The sequence below is a fragment of the Ambystoma mexicanum genome, chromosome 3p (genome assembly GCF_040938575.1).
Source record: "Ambystoma mexicanum isolate Mex_15411 chromosome 3p, UKY_AmexF1_1, whole genome shotgun sequence".
In the NCBI taxonomy this organism is placed as follows: Eukaryota; Metazoa; Chordata; class Amphibia; order Caudata; family Ambystomatidae; genus Ambystoma; species Ambystoma mexicanum.
In genome coordinates, this window is record NC_090925.1 from 1,127,244,872 (window position 1) to 1,127,260,371 (window position 15,500).

At 42.8% G+C, this 15,500-nt stretch overlaps 1 protein-coding gene across 1 annotated transcript in view; it reads left to right on the forward strand.

Moving 5' to 3' along the window:
• Positions 1 to 15,500, forward strand: part of LOC138579826 (ABC transporter F family member 4-like) — a 613,068-nt gene that overhangs the window by 553,453 nt on the left and 44,115 nt on the right. The window contains exon 9 of the mRNA XM_069650053.1: positions 7,087 to 7,356. Coding sequence (XP_069506154.1) covers positions 7,087 to 7,356 — 270 coding nt within the window. The remainder of the gene's footprint in view (positions 1 to 7,086; positions 7,357 to 15,500) is intronic.

The window sequence follows — 15,500 nt, forward strand, 5'->3', positions numbered from 1 at the left end:
GGTGACGGCCGAGGATCAGAGCAGATCTGTCACCAGGAACTGTCAACAATTCAGACACTACACCAGACGAGAGGGAACAGAGCCGTTTCAGCGGTCGACCTCTCCAGAACCACGAGAACCGCGGGACGACCTGTGGATCCCGCCGGGAGGAGACCCGGGGGAGACAAGCGGAGAAGTGAGAACCACGGAACCGCAAGAGGCAGGTGACCAAGAGGAGAGGCCACGGAGAGTCGTAAGGAAACCTATGAGACTTGTTGAAGAATGTTGATTTGATGTTTGAATATATTGTTCGGGGGTGATGTTGCCGAGCACTCAAGGGTTAAGGAGTGCTGCCCCCACCGTCGGTATTCGTATGCATGTAGGGGAATAAAGAAGTGTTCACGATTCCCGTGTACGCGTCCTCCTTTTCCGTGGCCGCTACAAGGAAACAAGGACGAGCAAAGTTTATGAGGAACTACCTGCTTTAACTTCACAAGTTCTTGACGTGATTCCGCAGAGGTGTGACCTCTCACAATCACTTAATAATGTGTTCTCCCACTGCCCAAAATTCGTCTGACCTGTCTAGCTCCTTCTTGCAGCCAACCCCCAGACGTAAGTCAACATCGCTTCTCTGCATACCTGGAGTTGGTTTTGGGAACCCCACTGTAGGGCTAGATACATCTTTACAGTCTATGAATGTGGCCCTTTTCTCCTTAGCCAGGCTTTATGGGACCTTGGACAGTAAATTAAATATGCAGCATATGCTGATAAAGCAAAGCCCAGGTTAAAGAAAGGGAACTAATTCATTGCCTTGGTTGTAAAACTAGATATAATTCCAACAAGGGCTCTGCTGCCACGGCGAACACACTCATAGGTCTGCCCTCAAACCCAGAAGAAATCTTACTTATTGATTGCTCCCCTAATCAACAAACGGCTCTTGTACAAAATGAAAGCCGGGAAAGTTTTACACGGTTGAATTCCACCAATTTAGCACCGCAGGAGAGTGCTTTAGTCGTGCCTTCATTATCCAATTTAACTAATGAAGCGAGCGTGCCCTGCCAATTTGGCCAACCTTGTTTAAATAAATAAAAGAGAAAAATTAAGAATGTGCTTCAACCATGGGCTAATAACTGTGATGTCATTTTGGTGGAGGAGGGTGCCAGTCCCTCTAACCGTCAAGGAGCTATGGAGGTGATGCCAGCCCAAAATTATAACATTTTCTATGCCAAAAACTAAAAATTCGATTGTTAACCAACCCATAAAGAAATCTAAGTATATTAAATTGTGTGCTGGCAATAAGCCAACTGGCGGCCAAAAATGAATTCAAAGACTGTCCTTACCTAAATCAGCGACCACTCTAGCCCGAGTGGCTATTGGTAATAAATATCGGAAGACCCTTTCTCAGAGGACAGGGCAGCCGCTGTTGTCACAGATTCATGCCCAACCCTTAGCTTATGAACCACTGGATGCTCTAGTGCGGCTGAATGAACGGCCAGGTGCTCCTGCCCACTGCCTCCCCTTAAAGCAGTGAGAGGTGAACCTGATGATTCTTCAGCTCCTCCGGCTCTCTAGATAGTCCAGCAAATCGTGGTCCAGACAGCTGACCCTCTGGTTAATGTTTCCAGGGCGCCCAATTTAGATAAACCACCCACCCTGGAGTGCTGGAGGGAGGAGTTAGACAAATCTTTGCATCGCTTCTTTTCACTGACAAATAAACATGATATATTCGCCCCGAGAACTGGGCCAATTGTTAATGAGACTCTATTTTCTGCCATTGGCAGAAATTGTCAAACCAAAAAAAGACATCAAACTGCCAAGATTCGAAACAACCATTGTCACCAAATCATAAACTCATGCACTTAATTTTACAGTGCCGTTCGCACCCATTTCCGATGTATGACCTTAACAGGCAATCGGTCATGAACATTTTTGCAGATATTACGGCATTTGAAGACCTCACCTCAACTGATATTGATCAAATAGAATTCATCCATGACCAAGATTTTTCGGTAGTAAAGCTATGAATGAAATCCGCTCTTATGAGAAACGCACTGTGGCAGGCTAGGTTTAGAGCTTTACAATTTGGGTTTTTTGTTCAGCAACCAATCTTCTCTAGATTATCAGCATGTGCCCACTCTGGGAAAACAATATATGCCACCGGCTAATAAGGTCCAAAATAGGCAGCCCAATAATCATCAGGGTAGTAGGGCCAATTTTAAGGCGGCCCATGGGAACAATTATAACACAGTGCAAAATCAGCATTAGCTACCTGAACCATCTTTTCCTTGTTCTTTACCTTCCTGGAACACCAAAGGCTTTTAGCATCTCACTAGCTCTAAAGACAATCTTCTGAGTGACTATGACATCATAGCCCTTCAGGAGGTATGTCTCTCTGTTGCCCCTGTGTGGGATCAACATATTATTGCTTTAAGTCCTGCCATTGTGCCGGTTAGGGGGTCCAATGGCCGTGCTAATGATTGCTGTTCAAATCACTGCCAATCTAACTTTTGCACCATTGGTGTCTCCTAACAGCTTCCTGCAAATGGTCATAATGAGAATATGGCCCTTATCAATGCTTATTTGAACCATGCTGGTATTGCGGATGAGGTCTTCATTAGTGACCTGGAAGAACTATTGAATTTAACAGCTTTGGATCGTAGCTGTGCCCATGTCATTCTGGTGGGAGATTTCAATACTATGTGCATTGTGCAACCCCCCAAGGCCCTATTCCCCATTGTCAAGTGGTTGAATTCCCTTTTGAAGGGGCGACAGTTACACATACTTAATGGGTGTGTGTGCTGGGAGATATCCCCCCGGTGAATACATGGCATAGAGGCCTTCAAGGAGCTTTGATTGACTATGTTTTTGTGGACAGCGGTTTGTTTAATCTTATCTCCAAATTCCAAATTGTTTCCCAATCTAGAAGTGATCATGACATTCTTACAGTCTTTTGCTCTTGACCTAATCCTAAGGCCATTCAGAGGCTCTCATTAGCATCCAGCATGGTTCTAAGCAATGCAAAGAATAGATTCCACTGGACACCTGGCTTATTGTCGGCATTTAATAGGCGTCTGCACAAGTCCTACTATCAAACCAGTCAGTCTGGCATGGGGGATCATGCATCTTATGTTGATGTTATGCAGGTGTTTAAAACTAGTAAGAAAACCAGTGCTAAAAGTGCTCAGCTCAATTTGCACGTTTCTGACCCCGAAATGGCCGTGCGGAAAGCTATTTATTGCGCGGAAAAAAGGAAAATCTGTTTACTCCCTAGCCCCACTATTGTGTCACGCCTTACAACTGTAAAATGTAGATAAAAAAATTGATCAAAGGCTAGCCGAGCTCTAATTTACCAACGGAATGCAGAAGAAATGTTGGGAGCAATAGCCTCTAAGAGTTCTGGCAGAATTTGGAGTATACTGAATAAGCCTTATGGGGGTCTGCAACCATCCTCCCAGATTAATCCGGTCCCAGGGGAAGTCTGGGCCTGCTTCTACAAGACTCTCTATGCGATTACACCTTTAGTTGGCAATCTCAAAACTTGCGTTGGGTCAATGGATGATCAGCCTCATTTCGATTTGGATGATGTTCTATACTATATATCCAAACTCACTACCTCCAGAGCGCTGGGCCCTGATGGGCTATCCAACTATATGATTAAGCAACATCCGTTAGCTTGGGCCAATATTTTCCTAGTTATCTTTACACAGGTTGTTAGGACTCGGTTACTACCCCCCTCCTGGAGGAAATCGATCGTCATTCCGATTTACAAAAAGGGCGACCGTGAATTATAGGCCGATAACCCTTTTGGATATCCCGGGCAAGCTCTTTGCCAGACTCCTTCTTAGAGACCTAAATCGTTGGCTCGATATTGCAAGTTTGCGGGATCCTAACCAGACAGGATTTATGCCAGGGTTGGGAACCGCCATAAATTTGCATTTCTTGCAATCGATAAAAACCCAGGAACAAGCCAAAAAACAGCCAATATATCTGGCGTTTATCGATTTCCACGCTGCTTTCGACTCAGTTTGTCGAGGCCTCCGTTTGAATAAACTACGCAAAGCAGCATGCCCAGAGTATTTAGTATTCTGGATACATGAATTCCTCTCCCAGACCAGCATACAAATCAGACTGTCCTTGGATAGAAATGTATCGGAACCAATTAAGACCTTTAGAGGACTCAAGCAGGGTTGCCTCTTGGCTTGTACTCTCTTCAACTTTTTTGTTGCCGACATGTGCCACGACTTTGCCAAAGTCATCTCGGACTCGCCCAGGTTGGGGGTGAGCGCAATCCCCTGGTTGTTCTATGCTAAAGACCTTGTGTTGCTGGCTAGAACTCCCAGGAGCTTGCACGCCCACCTCTCACAACTCGGTTCCTTTGATGAGACCAACCCCTTTACAATTAATCAATCAAAGTGCAAGATCATGGTGTGGGGCATGAACCAGAAGAGGGACCCTAAGGCAATGCTGTGGCTGCTGCAGGGGAACGAATTGGAAGTGGTGACTGAGTACACATATTTGGGCCTTGCTATCAGTAACCATCTGAGTGAGAAACCTTATTACTGTGATTTGGAGTCCAAGCTGAAAACGGGCATATCACAGGCACAGGTTATCCAGATATGCAAAACTTTCTTTCATACCTGCTATTATTTACTACAAACAGAAAGTGACCACAATTCTCACTTACAGTGCTGATACAAGGCTCAGTTTAAATGAGGTATTTTGGCAGAAAATGTAGGGTTGCTTTTGGAAGGCTATTTAGGGCTTACCCCAGGCAGTTTCTATGTGTCTCATTCGTCATGAATTGGGTCTGGTGTCACTATATGTGGTCTATTGTTGGAAGCTCCTTTCCCTCTATTGAAAATATCTCATGGCTGGAAAATCTACTTGTGTTATGTCTGTATTGGCCAAGTTTGTACTAACGTCCAAACAAGCAAAGATCCAGGCTTGGAGAGTAAGGGCCAAGACCCTATTAGATACTGAAGGGACTGAGGGTTATCCGAGAGTGTTTTGATTAATAATCCGCTTAGTGTAAAATAAAAACTCTGGCTAAGTGACTGGATTAATACAAGAGAGAAATGTTGCCTATTGCAGTTGTTTAGGTAGCAAGCCTTCAGCATTAAAAAGCTGCCCTCAATAGAACCCTATATTTTAAAATTCCCCGACCCTAAACGTAGATCGCTATATTTGAGGTTGAGGATGAACTTATGGTACACCAAGGAGATCCTGTTTAGGCGAAACCTTAGTCAAGATAACTGCTGTAGATTTTGGTCTAAGAACTTGCAAGTTGAGACAGTAAAACATTTGATCGCTGAATGCCCTGCATTACTTTCCCGAAGAACAAGATTCTTCCAGCAAATGTTTGTAGAATATCAAATATTAGACTCTGATTTACTGTGGATAGCTCTTTACGATAGCCACAGTCCGAGAGTAAATGTGCTGATGGTAACATTTATGCAGTCCTTGAATGTATTGCTAGTGTTAAAAACAGAAGATGTTGTGAGACTTTAATCACATTGTGTATTATTTGTGAAGCAGTTTTACGAATTGATAACCACCTGATAGTGCTGCAGATTGTGCTGGGAAATTGGTAACACTGTTGCTGTGGACTTTATATGTTTGCTCCGTCTTGTATTTTAAGTTATCGAATTCTCTGTTAATTCTGGCTTTTGTTTTGTTTATTCCTGTATTTTAAGTTTCTGAAATTTCAGTTAATATTGAAGTAGCAAGCTTGCTATTTTCCATTTTCTTTCTTGGATTTATTATTTTTTTTATAATAGATTATGAATTTTAAGAATTTGATGAGCTACTAATATGAAATGAAGAGAAGAAAATTAAGTACTTTAAAAAAAAATGTGAATTGATCTTATGTATTTGTTTTGTACATTTCAAAGGCTGTTTTCTCTGCTATAACAAATAAAAACAAAACATTAAAAAAAGTGTGCCAGTTTGATCAGTTACTGTCCTGTGGAGCTGTTAGTTGTGGCCAATGTTACTGGCCAAATATGCTTTCAAATGAAATGCACTCCTGGCAACACATTTTTACCACAAACGTTGTGCAGCACTCAGACTGTCACGAAAAGTACTGAATTGAGAAGTGTGATCAAGGGACACATTTTCATTAGTGCCTGGGCTCATTTTATGGCCAAATCCGATACTGCAGTCAGGTGATAAGCGGGGAGAGCGAGAGAGGTTGTTTCTTAGCCTCTAAGATTGCTGTACCTTAATGAAACGCTTGTGTAGGGGCGCGTTATAAATGCCATATCATGTCATATCAAGTAATACACTATTTTGCAGTGGCATCTGCTGGGTACATGTGCCCACTTACAAATGAAACACTGATATGTAAGAACCTTTCCACTTAGAGTAGAAACATTCAAACGAAAATAAGATAAACTATGAGGATGAGTTAGAAAGTTGAAGCCAAGGTGTAATGCATTCAAATGCCAGGAATGTAGAAGCAATGCTTAATTTTTGGTGAGACTCACAAAGGAGCCATACTGAAAAATGGTTCTTGAAGTGTTGAGTTCAAGAGAGCTGTAAAATGCAACCAAGCTATCCAGTGGCCAAGAGGGATGTTGGAATGCATAAAGGGCAGAACAAGACAGGCTGTGTTAGCACTGTTACAATTTCTAGCAAGCCTCTTTTGCAGTATTGTTTACAGGCGGGGAGGCCAGATCTATTGAAGGATGGGGGTAGACTGAAGAATGTTTAGGGAGTGCCTACTAAAAATACACAGTAGATGTGTTAACCTTCTGTCAAAATCTATAAACAAAGGGTTTAAACATACACACTCAGGCAGAAAGAGCGGATGGTTAAAAGCATATTCCTAGAGCCAATAGACATGGTGCATTTGGAATGTATTTTAGAGCTGAAAATTGCAAATACTACAAGAGGTCAACGCATTAGACTTTGGGATAGTTGGAGGTCAGGAGTAAAATGTTAAGTGTGTAGGTGGATCCCAGGCACTGTCAAAGAGCGTATTACTGGCCAAACACGTTTAATGGTTGAGTGTTGACGAGCCTTGTCTTTATGCTGGGCACTGGCTCACACATATGTGTCAAGAGCATGCCCCTAGAGCTAAACATGTAACTGCATTTCATTTTGCAGGATAATGAAACTGCATTCATTGACACAGAGCATGTTACGCATCCAGCACCTGAAGTGCCGCTGACTGCTGCAAAGGAGGGCAAATATGCCAGCGATGAGGAGGAATCTAAGGATGAGTTTGAGGAGATTGAGGTGGAAACACAGGAGGATGAGGAGGAGGAAGAACTGGGACAGCTACATGAGGAGATGATGCAGGAGGAGTTTGCAAAGGTGGAGCGAGAGCAACATGCGCAAGAAGCAACAAGGAAACATACTGACGAGTGGGAAGAGGTAATGTCAATATTTTAGTAATTAAAAAATGAGGTTATGGTCGTGTACTTTAAACTCAGTAGGAATAACATGAGTAGCACAAGGCATAGAAGCCAATGCATACCAGATGTTGGGTGTCTGGACTCCTGAATATTCACACAATTGTTTTAATTCTACATCACAGACACATTTATCAAACAAAGAAAGAAACAGAGAATGTTATAATTTGTTTCATATCATGTTAAATACATTTTATGAAGTTTCTAATTCTTCATTCATAAAACATCCACTGCCTGCATAATGTTAACATGGGACAACATCCTCCAAAGGACCTCTACACAGCTAGACAATTTGTCTGAACATCTCCTGTAGTCAACTATGATCCAAAGACAGAGCACAGTCAATGGTCTTTAAGCTTAATATAATAAGGACTAAGATCATGGCTCTTCTTACTTCAACTCTGACCAAATCATGAGCATCATTAAATAAGGTCAGTAGAAGAAACCCAAAGATTCCTTTAACCTCAAAGGCTTCAGACCGGCTCCTGGTAGATGTCCTGCCTCCCATTACCTTACTGCACAAAGCCCTGCCATCAGTCAATCTGTTTTACAAATTCTGTAACATACATGACCATACCTCTACTGGGATGATTCCCCTCCTGAACTATTTCCTTTTTGGGGGGCATTAACCATTTACCCCTTCAATGCAATTTAGTGAGGTTGTCAAAAGCTTTCCGTAAAGTTGCCAATGTGCGGATGTCTTGTACAAACAGTACAAAATGTTTTTCTCGAGTTGCCCAGTCCTATTGCAAAGACTTTGGGCTTGTGGTGGAGTCCAGCCCTGCCACAAAGATTCTGGTTTTGTGGGGTGTACATATGCCAACTGTATATCTATATCATAGGGTAGTTTGTCTAACAGGAACCTTGATGGGTTGCACATGACTATCCCCAATTCATATTAGAGTTCTAGTCAGCTGGACAGCCTCAACTGACATGTCCCTTATTATTCAGATTTTTTATTGTGTTTTTGGCTTCTTAAACAAACATTGCATATACAGTAATTTAAAAAAACCAACATTATAAAAATGAACTGAACGATACCAATAATGTATACATAAGAACATAGAACCAATTGAAATAATATTAAGATATTATTTCAGTCCAAGTTTAACAATTCTGTATGTGCAACCAAAAATGTGTATGTGTTATAGCATTCAAATCATACAAGAAATGTTTAGAGCACTTCCATGTGAATGGTTGAGGGATTGGACATATAATAAAAAGATGCTCCAATGCTTAAATACTTTCATCATTATTACAGAAGCGACACACTCTCTTTGACCATGGCATTGTTGTTCTTGCACCTATTACTTCATATGTTTCGATGAGGCTGAGCCTTACCCTCAAGAACACATTCCTCCAATACATATTCGGAAATGTAATACGATAGTTGGTAATTTGGTATATGTTTTCCTCCTTTCTCAGCTATAATACAAACGGGCGTAAGAACTCAGGGAGTCGTTGGTGGTACACCAATCTTAATTCCATATGCCCTTTTTATGGTCAAAGGGGAGGTTAATAAAATATTAAAATAGCCTTCATCTCATGCAGAGGCGATGCACACTTGTATACCTATGAATTTAAAACAAAGATCGGTACACATTTGGGTATCTAAAGCACCGATTTCCAAATTAAACCTTGCAGTTTTTGCTAAAATAAACCTGCTTCAAAATTTTAACTTTCCGAACCTTAGAGCGGTGATGGTGAAACCGTAACTTTGTAAAAGTTAAGTACTGGAAGGATGGAAAATCGCCCACATTTTGAATACATTTTTTACAATTGGGCAACAAGCATAACACAGCGTGGGCGTACTCTAGCCATATTGAAGGCCAGTTGAGGACTCTTAAAGATGTCAAAGCCAGAGTAAACCAAATAATCGACAACCTCCAATTTAATTGTATTCAAGAACCAATAAAATGTCATTCTCTTCTTGCTTTTGGAGAACACAATGATCCTAGATTAATGACTGTTTGTCTGAAGATCCTGCTCACCCATGTGAGACTCCAGGGCAGAGAGACCAAGTCCATTTTTGTGTAAAAGTCCAGTTCCATGCAAATTTCCTCATTTCCACCACATAGTGTGGAAAAGTGAGAAACAAATAAGCAAAATCACCTTAACTTAATTTCTCCACTACATTGGTGAAAATGTGCAAGCGTGTCTTAATGATTGCGGGCAGCATTTACAACAGATACCTAAGGAGTCTGTCTGCTTTTACCAGGTGGTAATTTCAGGCAGATTCCATAACAATCCATTGCTTTGCTGTCTACATGAAATTCCATGCTGTCGGTAAGGCACCTTCGTTAATAATGCAGAGCTGGAAATGACGAACATGGTATGTCTGCTGGCTCCCCATCTCCACCTTACAAATGTACCACAATGAGGTTGATTGGAAAAAGACACAGTAAACACTATCATCAACATTTTTCCAATCTCCCTCAGAATGAAATTGACTCCGGTGGTTTATGTGGATTTTTTTTCAGTGATGAACTGTGACCTGGTTTTACATGGAAGCACATATAATTATTTTGGTAACTAAAGCCTGCTCAGGCAGATCCTCAGCACTCCCCTTGACAGTAAACCTGAACGTTTAAAGGCAGAGTGGTGCAGTCCGGTATCGTACAAAAATGTCACCCTCATTTGTGCGCCCCCGCAGTCACTGCGACTTTAGAGGTGCACAAAATGAGGGTGGCATTTACTGCGCCCAAGCAGAGCAGGGGTTGCGGGGGTGTCCCCCGCTCTTCCTGCGCCCAGTAACGGGGGCTGGGGGTTGCGGGCGTGTCCCCCGCTTACCAATTCGGAAAGCGGAGGACACGTTAAAATAAATAAATACATTAATTAATTAATTAAAAGCACCCTGTGGCGTAAGCTCCAACCCACGTTAGTGGGAGGAGCTGACACCGCAGGGATCGCAGAGTGCGGGCGGCACACGCAGAAGTGTGCCGCCCTAAAGGTAAGTGTGTTGGGGTTGCGGCGCAGTGATCACATAGATTAGTGCAGTCCCTGCAGAGAGCGAGATCGTTGGTCTGTTGTTTCTGGAAACTTGCTGAGGCGGAGCTACACCTTAAAAACGCCTTGAGTCCGCGTAGCGTAGTGCGGAAGAGTGCTGAAGTCCGAGCAGGCGAACGTTGCATTGTCGCAATGGATAGCCATTACAAAGCTGCTCTTCAGCCAAGGACGCTCTAAATCGGTGAGTTAAGCGATTCCTTTGACATACTTGAGACTGTACAGCTGCTAACCACTCGAAGGAAGGAGACTAATTTCACCTTTGAGACTTTGCCGAAAAAGCAAAAAATAGTCTATATCCTGACAGACACCTTGGCGAAACTCCAACATGCCAAGTGAGAGAGAGACCAGCAGTTCTTCAATCAGGAAGAGACATAGCCAGGGTGAGCGAGGAGCCTGCAGGGCTAGTCCCTTGGATCCTCGGCACTGAACTGGCTCAGAAATGCATGGGAAAGCAAAAAGATACATGTTGAGGAGTGACGATGCACCTTCCTCTGACAAGTCTTCAGAGCAAACTGTGGCGCATCAGGTAGATTCCCCTGCAAACTTGGAACAGGGAAAAATATTCCCGTTCTTTCCCCAGCAGCCCTGACGTTATTTAGCCAAGTAACTAAAGATGGATGGGCTGTTTCAGATAAAATGTTGATTAAAATAAACGACACGTTAACGAGCAAAGACAAAGCTGACAACTTGGAGTCCGAAATGTCTGGACAAGTCCTACCTCAGGTGGAACAACAAGAGAACACCACCATTTTGTATGGCTCTGTGAGCTTAGAAAACGAAATACAGGCGATTGAAAGTCTATGTGAACGGCTGAGTGTGTCCCCAGGCTTATTAAGAACCCAGGATGCATGCAGCGATGTGATTCCAGACACATTAATACGTGATAGTGACAGAATGAACGACTCCAGAATGGCGAGGGATCGCAGTTCTTTGCCTTTTCAGGGGAACTTGTCAAGTTGCCACGACTCAATGGATGGTGCTTCGACGTCCCTTGCTGCTTTAAATATGGTTCTGCAATCATTCATACTTCTACAATATGGTTCTACGATCATTACGATACTGTGGCGCACGAAGTAAGAATGAGCACACAGTGCTTAAACGAGATAAGGTCACTTTTGGTAAAAGGAGTGCTGCCTGGTGCGCTGACCAGTTGCGAGAAGCCTGTGGTTCTGGGTTCCTCTGAACCATGCAAAAAATGGATGAAAACAGAGGTGACCATCGCTACAGAAGCTGTACCACTAGAGATTCTCAACTTGGAAGGGACCTCAGTAAAACGAAAACAAACTGGAACTGAATGCAAGAAGAGAAAATCTAAAAACATGAAAGGAGGATTCAAAACCTCAAATAAGGGGTCACGCAAGTTTTTAGGAAACATCACATTTGCAGGGAAAACAAGTAACCAAAAGAAGAGCATGGACACCAATCCTAGGGAAACTATCTGCATCAGTGATGAGAGTGAAAGAACTGCATATTGGGGGGAGCTTAGAAAAAGCAGCAAGAAAGCGGCTTGAGCCAAGCAACGAAGGGCACCACAGCAAATAATGGCTGCATCAAATTTAGAAAAGGAGCCAACAGCGACAAAGCTCTTTCTCAATAATACCAAAAGAGCGGGCACACAGAGAATAGACTTATTTGGGAATTCAATGGGAAGCAAAAATGAAGCATTGAAAAGCACCAAGAATAAACATAAATAGAAGTCATGCCCCCCAAACAGACTTTAGAAAAAGCAATTGTTCACAGGTGGGCATGCGCTTTAAATCTGGCTCCCACGCGCAGGTTGATGGCTCAATGGGCCCAGTTGTGTGCCCAAAGAGCAACAATTGGCAAACAGAGGCGAGCTACAGCAGTTTGTTTCGACAAGAGAACGAGTACTTTCTGATCTTTGAATCTATACGTGAGGATGATCGTGACATTACGCTGAACAGAAACAGACTGTTCAGTCTTCTTACCACAATCCCGCAATTAAGTATAATCGCATTGGCGGACATATTTTAATATGTCCACTTATTCGATTATGACCATCTGGGGAAATGTGTGGTACATTTTCATTCCAAAATTAGCAAAAGGAGGATATTCTACTCCAGGGCCTTGAATGTTATTACGCGCGTCAAGCTGGAAATAGTGGAACAGTCCTAGCAAATTAAGGGATTAACGTAACGCGCCATTTCGACATTGACCGCAAGCGATAAGTCACCCACAACCAAGAAGCGTCAAGTTGGGGTTGACTTTCCACTGTTTGGCCAGCCACAGTCCGAATCAGACCTGGCTTTATCCAGTACTTAGCACATTTTAAGCTGGAACTCTCGAGGACACAACTCCTTTTTGAATGATGACACAAATGTGATGTGGGAAAGATGTAACATAATTCTTTTGCAGGAAACTTGGTTGCGGTCAACTCCTCTCTGGGACGGTTTTGCAATTGCATCCAAACCCACAAAAAAAGGTCCCAGAGGCAGGCCAACGGAAGGACTCTTGACAGCTGTAAGGGTAACAAAGGGTCTTAGTGCAACTGAAATTAATACTTACTCAGACGCCACATTGATCACGAAGATCAGGGACACAAGGGCCAATCAAGTGTTCTTCTGGCCCTTGTGAGCAACATGTATTTCAAACCATTGAGCATAACTCTCGAGGCTGTTCTGAACGACATCGAAGATATTTTAGTTAGTTGTTTAACTGACAATCCACAAGGTCGTACTGTGATAGTGGAGATTTTAACTGGCAGTACCAAGTCAGTGATTTTGATTTCGATGAACTGGATGGGGACAGGGGAGCGGTACCCACTAGGCACACAGCGGGGAAAGCCAACCAAGGAAAGACCTGGTCAAGATTTTTTTCAAGGTGGGCCTTTACTCAAACCAACCTATCAAATGGAGGAGCTCTCAAAGATGCACCAACATGGTCTAACGCTTTTGCTGCCTCGGCCATTGATTATATATTTGTGAAAAATGTTGAGGTTGAGCAAGTAGGACCCTTAGAAATCGTGAAAACGAAACATGGAAACGGAACATGCAATGTTGCAAATATCTCTGGTTATTGGAGGTTTTCAGGTTTTAACGAGCTAATGTCCCAAAAATCACTAGCGGCTCTAATTTGGGAAATATGGTCGCTCAATACTGCTACAATTCAAAGGAAGTAAACTCAGGGTTGTCAGAGTGGTGGAATAAACTGAGCAGCGGAGAAAAACGCGTAGAAACCCTCGACGAAAAACATCCCCAACTGAAAAGCTAGACTTAAGAAACTGAGAGAGAAAAGGCTGCCCAATCAACTACACATACCTGTTCACCCCAAAAGGGAGAATTACGATAGAGCTATCCAAAGCCCAAAACACTTCATGCGGAAAGACAACAGGAAACTGCTCAAACGTATAGCCTTGACTTGGGAAGAAAAAGCAAATCATAAAAAGACCACAAAACAATGACAAAGGAATTGGTGCAAATCACACAAAATACAAAAATACATTAGGAACATTCAGTAGCTGTTACACAAAATCATGAAACAAGACACAGGTGCCATCTGGTGGACACTTAATAACAAAAACAAGTCACAAGTAGTCAGTCGCCCAGGCCACTGGTGTAAGTGAGGGAGCGTGGGTCGAGCCTTTTTCGAGTAAGTACGACGTGGACACAGATGGCACAGGTCCTCTAGCATCATACAGATCTAGTTCCCCATCTCAACCTCTCGCCTTTGATCAACTTGACATTGAGATCATAATCAGCAAGTTAAAGAATTTGAGAGCGAGTGGTCCAGATGGGGTACGAACGGCATATTCAAGGATAATCCTGCACTCTGGCTGGATAGCATGTTCCACTTGTTCACGCACGTAACTCAAGATAATGTTTGCCCTACATCCTGGTCTGACTCAATACTCGTCCCAGTTTTTTAAAAAAGGGAACAGAGCTGAACCCTCCAGTTATAGATCAATGTCATTACTGGACATCTCCTCTAACGTTTTTGCCAGCATAGTGTTTAAAAGAACTCACTTCATGGGCAGAAAAAAGTCATTAATTGAGCCCATTGCAGGGCGAAATATTGATTGGTCTAGCATTGAGGACTTGTTTATTCAATGTAGGATCACACTCTGGGCGTACTTTATATGTTGCAGTGATTGCTCTGTCCTCTGCGTTTGACAACGTTGACATTTCCAGGTTATGATCCAAGTTGTCGAAGTGGGGGATAGATCCATCCTTGCTAAGGATAATCCAATTGATGTATCCTGAGAACGCCACCAGAGTTAGACTAAATACACAAGCAGAGTTGGCTAGGAAAATTCAGCTGAAAAAAGCAGTGTGTCAGGGTGTGTGTTGGCCCCCATCCTATTTAACCTGTAATTGACCGATTTGTGGGACACCAGTGAGGAGTGGGGAGGATTTGTTTCGAAGTGGTCAGGGCTGAAATTGAGGTGTATTGCATTTGCAGATGACATCTTGCTAATGGATTACACCGTGGCCAGGCTTCAACTGCAACTTCCTGAGGTGGAAAACTACCTCAAAGCAAACTCCTTGCAGATTAACACAGGGAAATCCTACATTATGGTCAGTACTACTAGAAGGAAGTGCAAAGAGTGCACTTGGAAATTCAATAACGCTACAATCCAGTGAGTTGACTCAATTCATTATTTGGGTTTTGAGATCGCAGTTAAGGACCAACGCGAAAAACAAGTAGACAGAATGGAAGAAAGGATTTCTTCATGTATGTCAATGTTGAAGGTGATAAAACGAAAATTGTGCTCATACTCCTTGGTTCCACTTATCCAGTTCTATAGAGTGAAAGTGTCCCCAATTGTGCTGTATGGGTGTGAATTGATAACATCTCAGGCAGGAACTTTTTTGATGTGCTAGAGGGAAACCTTTTGAAACAGGTTCTGGGTCTCCCGATTTCAGTACCAATAAGTATCATCAAATTGGAATTGGGCCTCACGTTCTGGTGGTCTCAGTACATCAGCAGAAGTGTATCCTTGGTTGACACACCACAGAAAGCAGGTGAACATTCCATTGGGTTTTATCTAAAGGGCTTATTGTTGCATTTGATAACTTTCGCACGGTTCTAAACGGTTCTGAATCCGAAGTGTCTTTAAGAACAAAATCGAAAAATGGGATA